General features: G+C 38.6%; 1 protein-coding gene across 3 annotated transcripts in view; it reads left to right on the forward strand.

Annotated features, from left to right (window-relative positions):
* The window catches only part of Frmd3 (FERM domain containing 3), a 220,515-nt gene that overhangs the window by 80,708 nt on the left and 118,740 nt on the right, over positions 1–21,067 (forward strand). For all 3 annotated transcript variants that reach the window (XM_036179147.1, XM_036179146.1, XM_036179145.1), the window contains exon 3: positions 14,752–14,794. In XM_036179147.1, the coding sequence (XP_036035040.1) occupies positions 14,752–14,794 (43 nt within the window). The remainder of the gene's footprint in view (positions 1–14,751; positions 14,795–21,067) is intronic.

A 21,067-nucleotide genomic window follows, 5' to 3' on the forward strand; every position in this document is an offset into this window, starting at 1 on the left:
TTTTAAAGATCAACAGGGTCAAATATCACAATTTCAAAAGCTGGAGAGATCACTCAGTGATTTACAATGCTTGTTGCTCTTTTTTGTTGTTGTTTGTTGTTTGTTTTTGTTTTTTGAGACAGGGTTTCTCTGTGTAGCTTTGCTCCTTTCCTAGAACTCACTCTGTAGCCCAGGCTGGCCTTGAACTCACAGAGATCCTCCTGGCTCTGCCTCCCGAGTGCTGGGATTAAAGGCATGCACCACCACCACCAGCAATGCTTGTTCCTCTTACAAAGGACTGGAGTTTGATTTTTAGTACTAACACTGAGCAGCTCACACCTGCACATATCTGCAACTTGAGGTCATCCTATGCCCTCTTGTTGCCTCTGCAGACACCTGGACTCATAAGCATGCACAGGGAGACAATATGCACATACACATAATTTAAAAATAAAAAGTATTTTTAAAACTACAACTTCTTCGGTGCCTCATGGGATATGAGCAGATGACTTGTTCTCCTAAGGAGAGGTCTTAGTCACTGAAGTCACATAGCACAGAGCCCTGTCTTCACCTCTTTAAAGCTGGATATGTTATTAAGAGGGCCGGTGGGGCTCAGAAAATTAACATTGCCATACTTGAGGATGTGATAAGAATACTTCAGCAGACAGCAGAACTTGGAGTTTAACCATAATTATTTTATTGCACACAACTGAAGTCCTCCAGAGAGGGGAGAGGAAGAACTGGAAGTTCTTCCTGATATCATTAATTTAACAGGGTAGGGGGTAAATACACAAAATAGTTGTTATGTTTGAAACAGAACACAATTAAAGGAATAAGGGATGTAGGTGGGAAATGTAATTTTAGCCCAATGGAGTCAGGAAAAAAAAAATACCTGAAATAGGGAATTTTCTCTCACTTTGTTGGAGAGGAACATGGAGAGGGATCAATTTAGAGAAATGAAGTTTACACAGTATCACTGGATAAAGAAGAAGCAGTTGGAGGTTTACAGCAGCCTGAACATAAGATCTCACTAGAAACCAGGGGCTTGGAAGTTTTGAATTGGCTTTCCAGTTAGATTTTAAGTCAAGCCAGGAAGAGGTTACCATTGCTATGATACACAGCTTGAAGAAATACAAACAGTGTAGTCAGGCAGTGAACATTTCAAGGGGATTTTTGTTTTGAGCTTAAGTCAGCCAATTATTTTCTAAATTGAATTGTAATTGTTTCACATGAGTGAAGTATGACACTGTGTGAGTTATCTTGCTGTGTAACAAGCTTCCCTATAATTTATTGACTTAGAACATCCAATATTAGATTTGTATATCCTAGAATATATACAAGCTCGGGGATTGAGCAGGGCTAAATTGGGCAGGTGTTCTGAAAGTGACTACTGTGGTCTGAAAAAAATCTAAGAAATTTTAATTTTTTTACCTTCATCTTCACAGGTTTTGGTGCCTTAGTTGAGGGAAGGAGTGAAAGGTGCAGGGGGACTCTCCTCTCTGAATTTAGTTTCAGGACATCTGAAGTCACAACATGGCTGGCTAGGGCTCCACATATAGATAGAGCCAATCACCTAATGAGCTTGTAAAAAGTAAGCAGCACCTGTGTGAACATGCTCAGTTTGGAAGGTCTGTTAGCATAATTAAAGCACTGAGACTCTGCAAATGTTTGAAAATTCTGAATCAGAAGCTAGATAAGGAGTTTTTGCCTCATGTATAATTGTTTGTAGCTAATAAAACATTTTATTTCTTCAAACCCTGGGATTTGGTTGTGGAGCTATGGAGGAGAATCAGAAAGCTAAGAGACACTCATATTTTAAGGTATGGCCTAGAAAAAGAAATCAGGAAGACCCAAATAGAGAAGACAGGAAAGAAGTGAGAGAAACAAGGTTAGCTCTAGACTTAGCACAGAGAAGACTTGTCAGTTTCAAGGGCTATGGCTAAAAAATTTGCCATACAACAGTAGAAAAACTGTCCATGCCATTTGCCTCTTGTACAGCCTTGAACAGATTCCTTATCATTCTGTCCCTCGGTTTCTTCATCTTCTGACACATAGTACCTACATTTTTTAAATGAGTCATACAAATTATCCATCTTATATAATTGATTTTATATGCCATGTTTTAAAGAGTACAAATAGACCCATGGGGAATATCTGACCTTATAACAGTTCAGTACTAATGTTATTGAATTTATATGGCATGATATCTAATGTTATGCATTAACAAATCATAAGTTTGAATGAATTCAACCAATTCTCTTATTTTTAATTTTTTTATTTATGTGTATGTATGTGTTCCTATATGTATGTATGTGAACCCTTACATACCTGATGCCCATGGAGACCTAAGGAAGTTTTCAGATTCTCTAGAATGGTAGTTATAAGCAGTTATGAGCCATCATGTGGAAGCTGGGAAATGAACCTGGGTCTACTGTGAGAGCAGCAAGTGCTCTTAGCCACTTAATCATCTCTTTACTCCCCATAATATCTTTTTTGATAGCTTGTTATTATCCCAATACAGTTTGCAATAATCACAGATAATTGTTTTTATAAGGTATTATATTCATATTATGTCTATTTAATTTTTTAGTGTATACTAAGGAGTTATAGACTGTAGAATATGAGCTGGCTTGAAAGAATATTTTCATAAGTTAAATTTTAATGAAATACAATTATGACTACATATTAGTGTATTACTTGTGGCTGATTCTATACTTGAAAAAGAGTTACTAGTGTAACAGAGGTCATATTGGCCACAAAGCCTAAAATACCTACTTCATCTCACCTACTAGGGTGTATTGCAAGGATGCAGGGATGTACAGAATCTTGAAAGCATTGTAGGGAGCAACATAAAGCTAGAATATGGAGTAGATGAATACTTGAATGGAGGTTTATGCTTTTTTAGCTTACCCACCACCACCTTTTCGTTTTGTACAACTGTTGCTCCTTTTTAAGCTACCCAAGATTCTAGAGTACAGGATCAATTTATGGCTACAAAAGTAAAAATCACTCCATCAAAGTCAGTTAAGTTTTTCTTCTGTGGAGGACTTCCAAACAAGTGGACAGTAAATTGTCATTATCCTTGCTATGTAACTTGTCATTTATTCTTATGTTGTATGCTCTACTGAAATGACCGCAGTACCTTTTACTGGTAGGTAAATGATGAGAAGCTCTCTATTTCTTTACCATCCAGAACTCTGGTAAGGCCATATTCATTCATAAGATATCACTTTTCTTTCCAGCAGAAACCACGGGGTCCATAAATGGCACAATTTATCCCTATAACACCAGGACTTGGTTACTTTGGGCTTTGTGTTGCTGAACATGAATCAGATGTTTTTCAGGGCTGTGGTGGAAATTATTTAGATATTTAGATCTTGTTACTATTAAGTGAAAATGTGTCTACTTTGAAAGATGCATTTATTGTTTTTTAAATAATCATGGATTATTGAATATATTTCTTTGGTTTATGCATTTTTGTACTTTATGGCACTAAGATTTTATAATTTAAGGAGTGTAACTTATTTTGTAATCATAAGCTATAAATAAACATAAATCCATGTCAATAGAAAACAAACATTTGAGGGTAAATAAGTTTTATATTATTTATCTTAGCCTTTTTAAGAATTTTGCAACTACCAAATTAAAAATCAGACCACTCATAAATTAGTTGCCCCTTCACAAACCATCTTCCCACTCATTAGCCCACATTAGAATGTGAAATAAGCGAAGAAATTATCTTGTTATGTACAATTGGTGCTAGAACGTTACAAAGAGAGAAATATAAGAAATACTTGATGATGTACTTACCCTACAGGTTCAGAGTGTGGACTTCAGGAGCAAAAGGAATCTGCTGCACCCAATCTCCCACCCCGACCCTGCATTCTTTCCTACCGTCGTTGCAGATAAGAAAATTACAGTGTAGAAGTCTGGGGACTCTCTCTGTATTTTCTTCCTCTGGCTTCCTTGTATTCTTCCTCTTTTTTCTTTATGCTGCTCTCAGTCAAAACAAATGTGTTCTAAGAAGGGACTTCTGATATAATCAGGCTAGATTTTGTCAATACTAAAAGCCCTTTTATATTGGGGCTTTGTGTGTGGCCAGGGTTTCAACTTAAGGTAAAAGGAATAAATCTGCAAGAGTAGGATACTAGGCACATGAAGGGAAAGGTAGAGAGGTCGTATTAGGTATGGTTCTCTAAATCAGGCCTTGAGTTAAAATTTTTTCCTATGTGATTTTAGGTAGTGTTTCCAGGAAAAGAGTTGTGGGAGACTAAGGATTGGAATATAGAAAGGAAGGAAACAAAGCAATATCTTATATTGGGCAAAGACCTTTCTTCCACCTCACAGGGGAGCTGAGGAATCAGAGACCATGCATTGTTTTAAAACAACCTTGGTTTGTGGAAGTTAAGATAATTATGGAAGTTATCCTACAGTAGATTCCAATAACTTAAGAAGCAACACTCCCAAAAAGACAAAGACTGTTGTCTTAGTTAGATTTCTATCACTGTGGTAAGAACTATGACCAAAAACTACTTGGTGTGAAAGGATTTATTTTTATTTATAGTTGTAGTCCAGTATGAATGGAATTTGGAGCAGGAACTCAAGGCAGTAACTTGGAAGCAGAAACTGAAGCAGAAGCCATGGAGGAGCACTGCTTTCTGGTTTGCTAAGTTCATGTTCTGCTACCTGGCGTATCCCTCTGAGGACCACCTCACCGGAAATGGCTGAGCCCTCCTACATCAATCATTAATGAAGTAATGTCAAACAGATGTGTCTACAGGTCAATCTAATGAAAGCATTTATCACTTGAGATTCCTCTTCCCAGTGTCTCTAGCTAGGGTCAATATGACGAAAGACTAGCAAGGACAACTCCTTAACTCTGATCTCATCTGCTTCTGATGCCCTCCTGGTACTTTCAAGTAACACTAATCAATATCCTCCTTTTTTGCTTTGTTCCTTCAGTTTATCTTATAGAACCAGCAATGGAAACTTAGCTTCCATACATTTCGAGACTTTTATTCTTCGAGAGAATTGAAGTGTTAGGCAATAGTACACTAGTCACAAAATTACATATTAGGTTGGCAGATTTTTCTTTCTGTCTTAAAGGCATACCAGGTTTTAGTTATAAAATAGAATTGTTTCTTTTTAAAATTAAAATACCATAGTTTCCAGGTAGCAAGTGAACTTAAATAAAATAGGAAAAGTATCTAAGCCTTAGATCTAACTTCTAAGTACATCACATAATGGTGTTATAGTTTTATAACACTAGATCTCTGGTAAAAATAGAAGTTGCTGACATGCTTCAGTGTTGACCGTATTGGCCACCTCTTAACTCTAATGGAAAGAATGAGCAAAGGAAGGAAACAAAAGAAGAAAATGGAGAGGCCAAGGGCTAAAAGCTGCCTGGCAAATGCATAAATAATGTCCTTATGTAGAGTAGAATGAAAAGCGAGACAGGAAGGGGAAGGAGATCAATAACAAACGAATTTACTGAAAGCTACCATTGTACCAGCCAAGGAGAAAGACTGTGACCCTGAGTGCTGGGCTGAGCTTCACATCTTCCTGTCATATGGAAAATTCTTCATGAAGAGTAAAAGCTACATGAAATTCACTTTCGTTCTCTAAGTAGACCTTAGTTTTCTGGGTTTTTTTAAATTTTTAATTATTCATGGAATTTACTAATACATGGAAAAACATTGAGGTTGAAATGTTTCAGATAAAATGCCATACTAAAGGCTGAAGTTCTAAATTCCTTTAGCCAACACCCATAAATTTGTACCCCTCATCCATACTAGGTCTACTGTATTCCTTCTAAACTTTAAAGAATAGTTTTAGATGCCCATATTTTGTTGTTCAAGTATTATTTTATGTACATATATGTAGTGCTTTGTACTTTTTATTTTCAAGACAAATCATGTTAATGATGATAGAGTATTTAAATTTTTCTAAAGTTTTCTCAATGTATGTTCACTTACTATCTTCGCCACTGTTCAACTGTTGCCTGGAGGCTGAAGAACAATTTAGAATAAGTCAGAGTCAAATCTGAAGACCGTAGTAACCATTTGTGCACTGACAACATGGTTGTACCTTGGAACAGTTTGCACATAAGTTTTAAGAAAAATACTATTTTCATTTAATTCTAAAATAAGTAAATTACTCCATAATGGCAGGCTTGTACTTCTTTGGTACTCTTAGGATCTTACCAAACATCACCAAGTTCTTTTTGTTCCTTGACTAATTTGGATATTATCTGCCTTTTGTCACAACATGCAAGCTAAATTTCCAGAAGAAAATGACATCAAAAGCAGTCAAGCACAAACTAATGCCGGAACTATGAACTCTCTGGAGTGGTGGCTGTGGTGTTGACAGGTCTTAGCTATGGCTATATTCCCCTGGGTTGCTAACTGCCACTACAGTTATAAATTTTTTTTTATAAAGTTTACTTTTTCATCCTGCATTGTATCTAAAACTATTGTATATGTCACACAGAAAACCTTATCTCATATAAAATACTCATTTTTAACCATCCAGAATATTAGCAAACTATAGTTTACTTACCTATTTTCCTAATGATGGCTGTTGGTGTTATTTGTAACCTTTTACTATTTCATATAAAATTGCAATGGAAATCCTTGCCATGTATTTCTTTATTTACATGCATGAATTACAGAATAAAAAAAAAAATTGCTTGGCCATTGTTGTAACTATTATCAATAGATTAAATTTAACCTTCTTTGAAAACAGGGTTTCCTATAATCCTTTGAAACATCATTATTACTAGGTTATTTTTCCTAGTTCTCTCTGCTTGGTGATTATCCCCTTGGGAAAGAATAGTTGCCCTAAAAAAGTAACTATTAGTCACATTGTATAAGTAAATGAGATACACAGAGCCTGAAAGGAAAGAAAATGGGAACTGATAAGAAACTGTGAGGTGTGTTTCTCAGAGCAATGAAGAATAAATAATTTATTTAGGGCGCAGATGGTAAGTACCTTGAAGGCATTCCTTAAATATTTCCTATCCCTCTCCTTGGCAGACATAGCCAATCCCAAATGACATTCTTTGATCCTTCATCCAGTACTAGCACCATCTTCACAGTGCATGAGATGCAACAGATTCATGGATTCCCTCAATCAGCGTGACTTTAGAGAAAATGGGTTCAAATTCAGCAAAGGAAGGGTAAGGACTTCAAAGGATGCTATGCAAGAAGAACTTCAAAATGTTATTTCTATTTCATGGTAGCAAAATGACTAATGATTATCTTCATGGAACAATAATGTTTGCAGGTCTCTGATTGCTCACACTTTTTTTTTTTTTACCCTGAATGTAATTTTAAATGAACCTGTTTATTTCTCCCACAATGATTTAATCCCAATGAGATCTGTTTATTATTCACCTCTGTGAAACCCACTGAAAGATGGGGCCCATCAACTAAATTATGCATACTAAATTAAAACCATGGCATCAGCAACAAACCTTTGTAGTTTTTACAGTACAGCTGTGAGATCCATATTTATTATCTGCATAATAACTTTGTCCCTAATGTTGGTGCTAGGTCAATTTTCACTTTATATTTTTGGATTCTGAGATGCAGGGAATATTTTTGCACAAGGTTTTGTAGCTACTAAGTGATAAGATGAATTATCTTTCTGATTTTTTTCTTATAATATTGTAAGGTTTTAAAAAACAACCTGGTATAATTTTGCCAAAAAGAAAAGAAATGTGCTCTTTAGAAGAAGTTTACCAATGCATGGTTTCTTGGTGGATTTTTCCATACTATTAAAGTAGTTAAAATGAGTCTCCTTACTGCTTGTGAACACTTTACGTATCAGACGTATTAGATTGGAAACTACTGATTCGGCCATTCAGTTTTTCCATTCATAAGAAAATAAAAAATATTCATCCACTTCCATCAGTTATTGGATGAAAGTTACAGCACGACAATTAGGGTGTTTGGCCATCTGATCACCATGCTTTCTCTCGACCATTGCCAGTAGTCTACAGTAGATGTATCATTGTGGATTTCTTCGACCTCTCTAGCACTTTGCTTCTTCCTGTTCTCATGTGGAAGTGGATGCAGAGATCCTCAGCCAGGCCCCAGGTGGAGCTCCAGGAGTCCAATTGTTGAGAAAGAGGAGGGTCTGTAAGAGTGTGAATTGTTGAGACCAAGATTGGAAAAGCACAAGGACAAATAGCCAAATTAGTGGAAACACATGAATTATGAACCAAAAGCTGTGGAGCCCTCAACTGGATCAGGCCCTCTGGATAAGTGAGACAACTGAATAGCATGAACTGTTTGGGAGGCACCCAGGCAGTGGTACCCGGACCTATCCTTAGTGCATGAGCTGGCTGTTTGGTACCTTGGGCTTATGCAGGGACACTTTGCTCAGCCTGGAAGGAGGGGACTGGACTTGCCTGTACTGAATCCACCAGGTTGAAATGAATCCCCAGGGGAGTCTTGGCCCTGGAGGAGATGGGAATGGATGGGAGGGGCTGAGGGGAAGGTGGAGGTGGGGGCGGGAGGGGGGAGGACAGGGGAACACATAGCTGATATGTAAAATTAAAATACAAATATAATAAAAAAAATTCATGAAAGAAAATATTGCATTGCCATGCAAACTGATCAATGGGAGGATGCATAGCTTGAATGCTAAAAAACCCTCTCTCTGGAATTCCATTACAGTTTAGCAAGGTAGCCCTAGGCAAATCTTTTCAGATTAAGAGCCCCGAGACTTCTGATGGGCAAATGAATAGCTGTGCAAACTAAATAAGCTACCCTGTAAAAGAAAAAACTTTTGAAGGGTACCTGGTATTCAGTAAGCAGTAAATGAATGATAACTTTTATCTAATTTTATGAACATAAATTTACATTAAACAGTAAGTATAATGCAAAGCCTTGAGTTTAATAGGAAGACAGACAATATTATGGAGGGCCCACCATAAATGTCCCCTCAGAGTGTGTAGCTAGCTGAAGTCTTTATTCCAGCCAGCTGTGACTACATTCAGATATTTGGGACCTAGCCCCAGGCATTTAGAGCAAGGGACTTTCAAAGGCAAAATCCACATCTTGGTGCAGCTGCAGGGGAGATTTTGAACTAGCAAGCAGTTTAGCAGAAGCTAAGAAAAGCAGTTAGCTGAAGGGGGAGGCTTGCAAAAGCAGGCAGTTTAACAGAGCTAAGTTAGCAGGGCCATCTTGACCTCAGGTTCCTAGAATAAAGTGAAGTAGTTTTCCACAGGATTCTTGATCAAGAAGATCAAATTCCAGTTGAACATGAAATGGCCTCAGCAAGAATACAAGATGGAGAATACAAGATGCACTGTCAAAAAAGGAGGTACAGTGAAGTATAAAGACTCTGATCTTTTCCTTTCTAGTATGGAGCAGGCAGGTGCACATGAAATAGACTTGCCTGAATTCATGATGCTGTTGACACAGAAACACAGCTCTCACCACAAAGGGGATAAGAGATAGTTTATTTTGAAGCCAAATATGAATGACTATGACCCAAGAACACAGATTTAGCTTACTCCAATGATGTGTTCCAACAACAAAGCAATTTCATTAAGTATTTTTAATAACAGAACAAAATAATTCAAAAATCAAAATGCTTTTCAATACTTTGATGGAAACATCAGAGAGGTTGCCTTACAGCAAAACAGGGAGAATTCTACTACAACCCTTAGATGCTTCCTGACAGCATTCTTAGTTGTTTGACTGATGGGATATAGGGTTTTGGGAAGCTAAAGCATTTATAAGTTGTTTTTGTTTTACCTATTAGTCACAGGATGTTAGATCAACAAAGAAATTGAATGGAATGGCCATTTAGAGGGCTAAAGATGGTCCTCGGTAAATTTTAATTAGACTCTGGACCTGTGTAGCTAGAGTTTTCCAGTCCTGCCTGGCCCACCATCAGGACAAATCTCTCTCACCCACCAGTCCCACAGATGCTCAGACCCAACCAAGTAAACACACAGAGACTAATATTGCTTACAAACTGTATGGCCATGGCAGGCTTCTTGTTATCTAATTCTTATATCTTAAATTAACCCATTTCTATTAATCTATAAGTTGCCACATGACTTGTAGCTTACTGGTATCTTTTACATGTTGCTTGTCATGGCAGTGGCTGGCAGTGTCTCTTTGCCTCAGCCTTCCACTACCCAGAATTCTCTTCTCTGCTTGCTGCCTGGCTACTGGCCAATCAGAATTTTATTTATTAACCAATCAGAGAAGCACATTTAACATACAGAACACCCCAAACTCTCCACAATCATTAAAGTTATAGTCCCCTAATCAGCCTGCCTGAAGGTTTAAGTTTGAAGGTACAGCTTTTTTTTTTTTTTTCTGGGACTTCCCCTCACAGTGTATACTGCTAATGCAAAAAATACAGCTCTCATCTTAAAGAGAATAAGAGATAGTTTATTTTGGAGCTATTTATGGCCTGGGAACACATAGTTAAGTTACCCCAAATTCCATGTTCCAAGGTGGAATCAGTTTCATGAAGCTTTTATAGTTTTATAGAACAAACAAGATCACAAATTAATGTAAGTTTAAAACTGTTACGTTGGAATTGATGGAAGTGACATGAAAATAGAAGGAAGGAGACAGGCATTTCCAGAAACAGAATTGTTCTTTGAGTCACAACAACTGAAAGATAATAGTACTTCTGCAGGAAGGGTGTCTGTGTGCATGTGGCAAAGTGTGGATCAGAGTTTCATAGGGTGGAAAGGGGCGATAGATTGGGAACGGACTGTGATGGCTGGGAAGGATAGGGGAGCACAACTCCAACCTAGACAAGCAGTCCATCCTGACATTAGAACAACTGAAGGGCAACAACCTCTCTGGGAATGGAGGGTGAGGCCTCAGGGTGATTTGGGCAGGCGTAAATCAGGGAGTTGAGGGTAGGGAAGTTTCAGGGGTTGAGTCTGAGCTCACTGCAGTTTTCCTGAGAACTCTGGAAAGCCTCTGAGCAAAAGCAATGTCACTGATTAGTATTTGGGAATTAGAGCTGAATATTTATGGATCAAACTATGATTACTCCAACATATCCCGAACCTGAGTGAATATAAAATTGGATGGAAGATGATTCAAGGCAGGGGATTCTACAGGCTGGTCTTTATTTGTGGATAGGTTTGTTTGTTTGTTTGTTTGTTTGTTTAGGGAAGAGGTGCTTCCTGCTGAGTTGGGGTTCAGGAGTGGAGGGGTTGAAGTGATCCATAGAGGTGGTCACTGTGTTAGTTAGTGGTTGATATCCTTCTGGCCTGAAGAACTCTTTGACTGTCTGGGTAATGAAAACTTGTAATTTCTGTTGAAGGAACTTGGTGAAGCAACTGAGAAGGTAGGATCAAATAATAAAATTATCAATATCATAGCTATTGGGTCCCTGGGTGAACCAAGTATCCTTCCTGAAGGATTTTTTTTCTAGTCAAATCTAGTTCTCTTTAATTTTCAGAGTACTGCAGCAGCCAAAGAATTGAGTTGATTCTGAAAGATGTTAACTGATCTTAAATTTCTTTAAAATTTTCTCAGAGCTGGTGCAACAGAGAGGTTAACTGACATAGAGAAGGCTTCAGGGCAGCTGTTTCTGTTTTGAGCTCTGGGTATTAAACAATACCCAGAGTGGCAAGATGAGTGGGGGAGTTGGGTAGTCCATTAGTTCCCTTTTTTTAAGTTAACTGATATGCTTTCAGAGGTTTGGGGCCACAGATCTCTCTTAATTGCTTTGAGCTGATAAAAGGGGCCATGTAGAAAGGGCAACAGTTAGTGTATATCAGAAAGAGGCAATAATAAACCTTGACAGATGGCAAATATCCAGAACATAAGACAGCAATGTGATGACATGTATTCTTGGAATGTATAGTGTGAGATAGGTAGAATCTATAACATACAAACAATAAGACTGTTAGGATATTATAATTCCTACTCAGATTATAGTGAAGAAAATAATATATATGTATGTATACATATGTATACATACATATATATTCAGGAAGAGGGCTATTTAGTGACAATTGGTTGTCCAAATCACATTTCATATGATTTAGTTAGTATAACATCTGAGGACTGTAGTCCCTTGAATTGTTAAAAAGCATATCGATCATTATAATCTTGGTTATACTTTCCTGGTTTTATTTCATTTCTTTTATTTATTTGTTTGTTTCTATTCCTGGTTCTCTTAGTTTATACTTTTTGTTTTTGCACTGTTAGGGTCAGCTGAGGCTCCAGTCCTTAGGAGCCACTTGGGCTTATGAGAAATCTCTGACTTCTCAAGCCTTTCTTACTAGTTGACCTAGTTGACCATCTATGTGAGGATATGTCAAAGGTTTGGCTTAGCCTGCCTATGGCTTCCCCTGGAAGCACTGAGGAAATCTTTCCTCTGTGTTGATCTTCCTCTTTGTAGAGTGAATGCTGGTTAGACTTCATTGAGTCAATTCTTTGTGAATAAAAGAATGGGTGAGAACATTTCTAGAAATGGTCCACAGTCCCCTAGGACCTTATTGACATTAGAGGTGAAAATATTCTTCCTTTTGTTTCCTCTGACCACAATAGACTATTCTCCAAGTATGGATATTAAACATGCACAAAGTCAGTTATACCAATCTGGACTTCTAACTACTGCTTAATGTTTTAATAGCTGAATATGTCTAAATTAACTTTGATTGATTTAATACACATTTTAGCCAGGTTTTTGTAACTGTTGATCTTAGAGCTTAGAAATATTGATACATATATGTTATATAACATTTATATTTGTTTCTTAATATCGTAAGACAATAGCATTTTAAAAATAAGTTACTATCTGTTGTGAGAATTTTCTCCCTGGGGGACAGAGAGACAAAACAATGTCTATTCCCACTTTATAAGGTTCAAATGACAAACCAACGTTTAATTTCATCAAAGTTAACCCTAGAGAATTTATGGGCCTACTTACAGGATCTGTGAATTTGTATTTCTTGGGCTGTTTTGTTCTCCTTTTACCTATCACAGAGTCAGGGGGCCAGTCTGACCCAGGACAAAGATTTGGAGGACATTCTAAGAAAAACATGCTGGAGTCTGAATGGGATGGCCAAATTCCTCCCACATTTCAGAGCCAGCTTCTCAGTTTAACCAGCACATGACAATTTAACAATAGTGGCGGCTCTACTGTTAGCATCCAAGAGAGTTTAGGGAATTGGGTTTAGAAGTTTAAGCTGGTAAAGTGCAGAAATGGAGGAACAAAGCAAAGGACCAGAGTAATGACAACATAGGTGAAGTGGGGAACATTTCTCACCTTCTGTCATTCTGTCATGTAAAGTTGTTTGAGTCAGTGAGACTCTGAAAGCCAAAAGTATTACCAAGTTGTCCTGAGTACAGACCTCAGTAGACAGGTATACTGACACCTTGAGTTTTGTTTTCAGGCAAGCCAACATGTGTGAGAATGGTAACGATCGTAAGCAAGATAAGTGTGAGTGTTCCTTCTGATAATAAGTTACTGTAACCAGAACAGAGCTGCAAATGAGTGAGTGGGGACTAGAATGGGCATTCCCAATTCTAGTAACCTGACAGCAAAATCAAAGGTGGAAGCTGAAAAAACCACTGGAATTAAAAATTCTACTGACCTGGAAGGCAAGGCTGAAAGACCACATAGGCTTAGGTGATGGTATCTAACCCTTGAGTCAATAAACTCCCCCAAACAGGGAAATGTTGCATCTCTGGGATTTGCACTGCTCAACAGGGCAGAGGCATTTTAGATCATAGTGAAGTTGGTTGGAGTGCTGAGGACTCACAAGGTGTGTAATAAAAGGAAAGATGGGAGAGAGGGAGAGAGTGAAGGGAAAGAAGAGGAAGAAAGCATTCAGCTGGGGGAGGAACCTCATTGAAATCCCTCACTGTCTTCCAAAGTGTTATATTGGGATGGACTGTGACATCTGGATAAGAAATGAGAGCACAGCTCCACCATCAACAGAAGCAGACTGTCCTTTCATTAGAACAATGAAGGACAACAACCACTCTGCTGGAATAGAGATTAAGCCCTGAAGTAGCCTTTGGGGCAGACTTATCTCAGGGAATTGAGGGTATGGAATTTGCAGATGTTGTAGGCTGTTCGTGGTTTTTCTGAGAATATTTAGGGGCTGGGAGTTCCAGTAATATCCAAGCAAGTAGAATGATGTCCCTGGCCAAGTTTTGAGGAATGAAACCTAACATCTCTGGGTATAACTAAGTTTATCCTGATTGGGAAACTTGTGGTATGGAAGATTCTATCTGTAGGTCAGTTCCCCTGCAGTCTCAGAGCTGCAGACACCAGCTAGGGGCTGGGGGATTAGACTGTTGATCTATCTCCTCAACAGAAACTCCCACAGATGTTATCAGTCAAGTCAGCATTCCTGTCCAGAGTTCTCAGTTCACCTGAGGGTTTTACATCATTTAACTCTTCAAAAATCTCTTTATGGGTACATCAGAGAGGCAGGTATAGTGAGATAAGCGAAGCTTTTCCATAGGCCCAGGATGCTGTCTGATGCCATTCTTAGCTTTTGAATCAGTGAAAGCTGGTTGTCTGCTAAGTTAATAAATTCTAAAATGTTTTTATCTATTACTCAGAAAATCTTAATTCAGACAAGGAATGGCTGTTCTGGAGGGCTAGAACTAGCCTAATGAAAGATAATTAGCCTCTGAACATGTAATGTTGCAATCTATCCACAGTACTGAGGTTCTGATCATTTAGTTTCCGCAGATAGTTTCTTTTTAGGAGTTTTCATTCACACCAACAATCTCTGTTTTGTTTTTGTTTTCTCCCTAGCACTGGCTAGAACCTAACAAGTCCATCTTCAAGCAAATGAAATGTAAGTTTCAAACTATGGTTTTACTTCTGCTACAAAATATTCAAAAATAAATTTTGTTTCCTAAGAAAGTGGCTTCTCTCAGAGATAAGGATAGAGTGAAAGATATATGGGGGGATGACAGCTCCTCTGTCTTCGAGAGCTATGAATCTTCTCCCTTTTTGCTCTGACCCTGGCTCCCCGCTCAGTTACCAGTTCAGTTGTCTGCAGTGCCACCTCTTCTTCCTGCCCTGTTTGCTCTCATATTTCTTGTTGGAATAAGAGCTTTGAAAGTCTATGGTCAAATATTCTTTAACCCCAAATACTTGCCACTGCATTTTAAGGGTTGGTAGTATGACTTACGGTGTTGTATGTAGTCTCAAGTGGGGATAAGAGAAGTGGATGTGTTTGGTGACTGAATTTACACTAACAGTTTCACTGGATAGTATTTTTTTTTTCTTTTGCCCCAACTCAAAAAAGTTTAGTAAAAATCTCTTTTTTCTAGTAATAACTTTAAAAGTCTGGTGTTCTGAACATGACTTCTCTCTAGAATTCCTTGCTATTCACTGTAGGCACTTCAGGGAGGGTATTGACTTATTCTTAAGTGATATGATTCTTTGTCTGAGTCACCTCTTCCAGAATGTATCCAACCTGCTTTTACATATTATTTCAATGAGCACTTCTAACAGGTACCACAGAAAACCACTGCCTTCTCTTAAAATCTACACCAACCTGTGCTGACTTTTTTTTTTTTCCTTTTCTTTTTTTGGTCAGCTTACCACAAGCTAGGATCATCTGGAAAAGGGAAACAGCAATTGGGGGAAATGCCTGTTATCAGATTGGGCCATAAGAAAATCTGTGGAACATTTTCTTGATGAATGATTGATAAGGGAGAACCCAGCCTACAGTGTAGGTCACCACCCTTGACAGATGGCCCTAAGTTGTATAAGAAAGCAAACAGAGCAAGCTATAAATGAATAAGTAGGGTTCCTCCATGGCCTCCACTTCAGTCCCTGCCTTGAGTTCTTGCCCTGACTTACCTTCAAGATGGACTATAAACTGTATGCTGAAATAAACTCCTCCCCAAGTTGCTTTTGATCATGATGTTATTTCATAGCAATGGAAACCCAACTAAACCAAAAACAAGTACAAGGATCATAAGAGTTTATTGCTTTGTAGAATTTGCCATGTTATTTTTGGTAGGTTTGCAGAAGTGTTTAAAAATTTGGGACACTGAGACTGCTATAGGAACTTAGAAGATAATGCCAAGAGCAATGAAAATGATGGCAGCCTGACTTTTTAAGTATTGTATGGTACATATACAGAATGGAGTACTACTCAGCAGAGAAAAACAATGACATCATGAGGTTTGCAGGCAAATGGATGGATCTAGAAAAAATCATCCTGAGTGAGGTAACCCATACTCAGAAGAACAAACACGGTATGTACTCACTCATAGGAGGATACTAGATGTAAAACAAAGATGACTAGACTGCTACACAACTCCAGGGAGGCTACCTAGAAAACGGGACCCTATGAAAGACCCAAGGATCACCCAATGACAGAGAAATGGATGAGATCTATATGAACAACCTGGATGACAGTGGGAGTAATAAAGGGCAAGATTTGAGGGAAAGAGAGCTTAGGGGATCAGGAGATCCCATCTGGATCAAGAACAGAAAGGGAGAATGAGGAATAATAGACCATGATAAATGAAGACCACATGAGACCAGGAATAGGCAGAGTGCTTGAGAGGTCCCCAGAAATCCACAATGATATATCCTCTGTAGTCTGCTGGCAGTGGTCGAGAGAAAGCCTGATCTGACCTAGTCTGGTGATCAGATGGCCAAACACCCTAACAGTCGTCTTGGAACTCTCATCCAATAACTGATGGAAGTGGATGCAGAGATCCTCAGCCAGGCCCCAGGTGGAGCTCCAGGTGTCCAACTTTCGAGAAAGAGGAGGGTCTGCAAGAGCGTGAATTGTTGAATCCAAGATTGCAAAAAGCACAGGGATAAATAGCCAAATGAATGGAAGCACATGAATTATGGACCAAAGGCTGTGGAGCCCCCAGCTGGATCAGGCCGTCTGGATAAGTGAGACCATTGAATAGCTTGATCTGTTTGGGAGGCATCCAGTTTGTGGGACCAGGATCTGTCCTTAGTGCATGAGCTGGCTGTTTGAAACCTTGGGCTTACACAGGGACACTTTGCTCAGTCTGGAAGGAGGTGACAGGACCTGCCTGTACTGAATCTACCAGGTTTAAATGAATCCCCAGGGGTGCCTTGATCCTGGAGGACATGGGAATGGAGGGGAGGGGCTGGGAGGAAGGTGGGGGTGGGGACGGGAGGGGGAGGACAGGGGAACCCATGGCTGATGTATAAAATTTAAAACACATAATAATAAAGAAAACAATTATTTATTTAAAAAAAATGATTTCATCTTAAAAAAAAAAAATTGGGCCACTGAGACTGCTATAGGAACTTAGAAGATAATGCCAAGAGTAATGAAAATGATGGCAGCCTGGCTTTTTAAGTTTCAGAAATAAGTTTGAGGGTCTCAAAAGACTCTATTAACACTATTTGTTTGATATTTTGAATGAAGAATATGTGCTTCTAGTCAGGTAGGGCTGAAAAATCAGTTTCGTTTAAGAAAAGACTAAGATCACTGATGTGAAATATTTGCTTTACTGGGGCACTAGAGGCTAGTTCAATGGGACTGAGAGAATTAGCTATGATGAATAAGAGACCAGAAACATTGAGATAAAATCTAGAGTATTTCCTCAGGATCAACACACAGACGTACGTTCCAGATGGTGTCATGGTTGAATCTCATGCCGGTAGGTGAACTTGGTAATGTGTAAGAGTCTCCTTTGTTTTATTGGTTTCAATGACTTGGGAACTGCTGGACTGAAGGGAAGTCATGGAGCATAACTGAGACTTGGTAACAGGAGAGGCCATTGGTGAAGGTACAGATATAATTCCAAGGGACACCTCAAGAATGACAGGATCATGGAGAATGACTGAGACATGGCACTGTGAGAGACCAGAAGAGGTCACTGGTAAATGTATAAGCCCTGGTTGCAATGGAAACCCAAATATTGAAGGGGGTCATGAAGAAGAATTGAGGCTTGGAACCATGGGGCAGGTCAGAATCTCTGATAAGGGGCCAGGAGGCCATTGGTGAAGGAACAGCTTGTGGAGATCCAGAATATCAATGATGCCAAATTGTAGGATGACCACTCAGGACAGTAGCAGGTGTGGAGTGGAGAGCCTGATCCTATGAAACAAGCTGTGTGTGCTATGTAAGCCAGAGCCAGAGAAGTAGAGCTGCTCAAGCCTTTTAAAGCCCCAATCAAGGCTAGATGATTGTTTTGCTTTTATTTGATAGTAACTGTGTTCTGTTTCTTCCTGATTAAAATGCAAAGTATATAACTCATTTTTTTTTATTTTACCAAAGCCCACAACTGAAACACTAGACTTTTAAATATAGAATATTTTAGAGACTGAAATTTTAAGTATTTGAATTTAAGAAGATGGTGGGACTTTTAAAATTATATTATGATTTGTATTGTGATATTAACACAAAATCTCAGAAAAACAAGAAAGTAAAGGTTATGGTTTAATAGTGATGTAGTTGTGTGTCAAGATGATAATCGGTCAATTGTGCCCATTGGTTTTTGTTAACTTGACACAGGCTACGGTCATCTAAGAAGAAAGAACTGAAAATGCCTCCATCAGGTTGATCTATAGATAAGTCTATAGGGCATTTTCTTGGTTAACGATTGATGTGGGAAAACCAAGCCCATTGTAGGAAGTGTCATACTGGGCAAGTGATCCTGAGTTTTTGTTTTGTTTTGTTTTTGTTTTTGTTTTTTTGTCATGGAAAAAAAGGTTTATTGGAAATTAAATGTATTATTTTGTTCTCCAGGACAAGAATATTAAACTTTTAGAAAGACATCAATTTAAGGCAGTCAAATATAAACACAAGTATTTCATTTCAGATGCTTAATCCTGAGTTTTTTAAGAAAGATAACTGAACAAACCACGGAGAGCATGCCAATAAGAAGCATTCTTCCAAGGCTTCTGCCTCAGTTCCTTCATTCAGGTTTCTGCCTTGAGTTTCTGATGTGACTCCCCTCTCTGATGGACTGTGATCCAGAATTGTAAGATGAAGTAATTCTTTCATGCCCAAGTTGGTTTTGGTCAGCATTTTACCACAATAATAGAAGACAAACTAGGACATCCCCATATCAAGTTTCCCAGGGCTTGATAACAAAATTGATAAATAATTTTGTTACCAGAGATCTGATTTATGTGTGTCAAACCACTTGACATTATTGAAGAAAGCAGTCATTTTCTTTCTCAAATATGAATTTTTCTGGATAGGGTTTTGTTTTTTGTTTTTTTTAAGTGAGAAGAGAGGAAATGAATATATGTTGCAGACTAATGATTAGCATGTAAACTATTTAACTTTCCATTTACTCTCTCTCTCTCTCTCTCTCTCTCTCTCTCTCTCTCTCTCTCTCTCACACACACACACACACACACACACACACACACACACACACACACACACACACACACACCATGCATCCTTCAGGGCCAAGTCTGGCCAATGTAGGAAGTGTAAGCTGAAAACATGCCCTTGTTTGCTTTCTGTTGCTGTAATAAATACTATGACCAAAAGCAACTTGGGTGGAAGGGCTCATTTAGCTTAAAGTTGTACACCATAGTCCACCATTGAGTGAAAGTCAGGCCAGTAACTCAAGGCAAAAACCTTGAGGCATTCACTGAATCACAAGAAGGAAAGCTGTTTACTGGTTTGCTCCCCATGGCTTATTCAGCCTGCTTTCTTATACAATCCAGGATCACCTTCCAGGGGTGACATCTCTCACAGTGGGTTTTTCTGTATCAATATTTAATCAAGAATGTGCCTTACAGTCCTGCCTATAGGCAGTTTACAGGAGGTGTTTCTCAATTGAGGTTCTTCTTCTTATATGACTCTAGCTTGTGCCAAGTTGACAAAAAACTAATTGGAAGTATTGGCCCCTTTTGTCAACTTGACACACCAATACAACACTATTAGACAATGTCTTTTCCTTTCTTATTTATCTCCAGGATCTCATATTAACATCAATATCACACTATACAACACTCACACTTTAAAAGAGTCTCTGTAAAATATCTAAAGTCTCTTTAGTGTGACCTCCTGTAAAATCAAAAAAAAGTTAATAATTTCTTTTTGGGAGGCGGGGAGGTTCGAGACAGAGTTTCTCTGTAGCTTTGGAGGCTGTCCTGGAACTAGCTTTGTAGACCAGGCTGGCCTCGAACTCACAGAGATCCACCTGCCTCTGCCTATCAGGTGCTGGGATTAAAGGCGTGAGCCACCACCGCCCGGTTTAATAATTTCTTACTCTCAGAGTAAAGTTCCAGAACACAGTCAAAACCAGATCAAAGCAAAGCCGAACTCCAACAGTGTACATACTCAGTGTCCAATTTCTGGGATCTAGTCACCATCTTTCTGGACTCCAAATGGCTTGAGCAGCTTCAGTTCTCTTGTTCTGCTGTCTGCAGCACACATGGCTTGTTTACAGTGCTTACTTAGGCTGGCTGTACTCCATAACTGTCCTAGGTAGTCATCTCATGGTCCAGCATCTGCAATATGCTGGGTCTCCACAGGCTGCACCTTCACAAATGACCTCCTGACCTCTCTTCAGGGACTCTCACCTTGCCACATAGTTCCAAGCAAGCCTCTGCTTCTTTCCATTACACCTTCGACTCTGGTGTTTCCACTGCAACTGAGCTGCCCCTTCACCAGTTGTTTCCCCTGACCTTTTCCATTGTCAAGCTTCAGCTTCTGTCCATAACCCATGATTTCACAATCCTACAAGCTCTCACACCACCAGAACTAGTAACATGTAAGAGACTTTTCTGTATTTGTTGAGACTTGTTTTGTGGTCTATTTTTTTTAAAGACAATTCAATGGGCTACTGAGCAGAATGTATACTCTTTGATGTATGAGTAGAATATTCTATAGATATCTGTTAGATCCACTTGATAGGTGATGTCATTTAATTCTTATGTTTCTATTTGGTTTTGTTTCCATTAGAAAAAGTGTGGTATTGAAATCACCTAGTACTATTGGGTTACTGTTCACCTGTATCTGTAATTTTAGTAGGATACTGTTTAGACAAATGGGAGAATCAGAATTTGGTACATATATGTTTTGTGTTGTCTTCTTGGTTAATTGTTTCCTTGATTTAAATGTAGTGCCCTTCATTATCTCTTCTGATTA

Source organism: Onychomys torridus, chromosome 2, assembly GCF_903995425.1.
Source record: "Onychomys torridus chromosome 2, mOncTor1.1, whole genome shotgun sequence".
NCBI classification, from domain to species: Eukaryota; Metazoa; Chordata; class Mammalia; order Rodentia; family Cricetidae; genus Onychomys; species Onychomys torridus.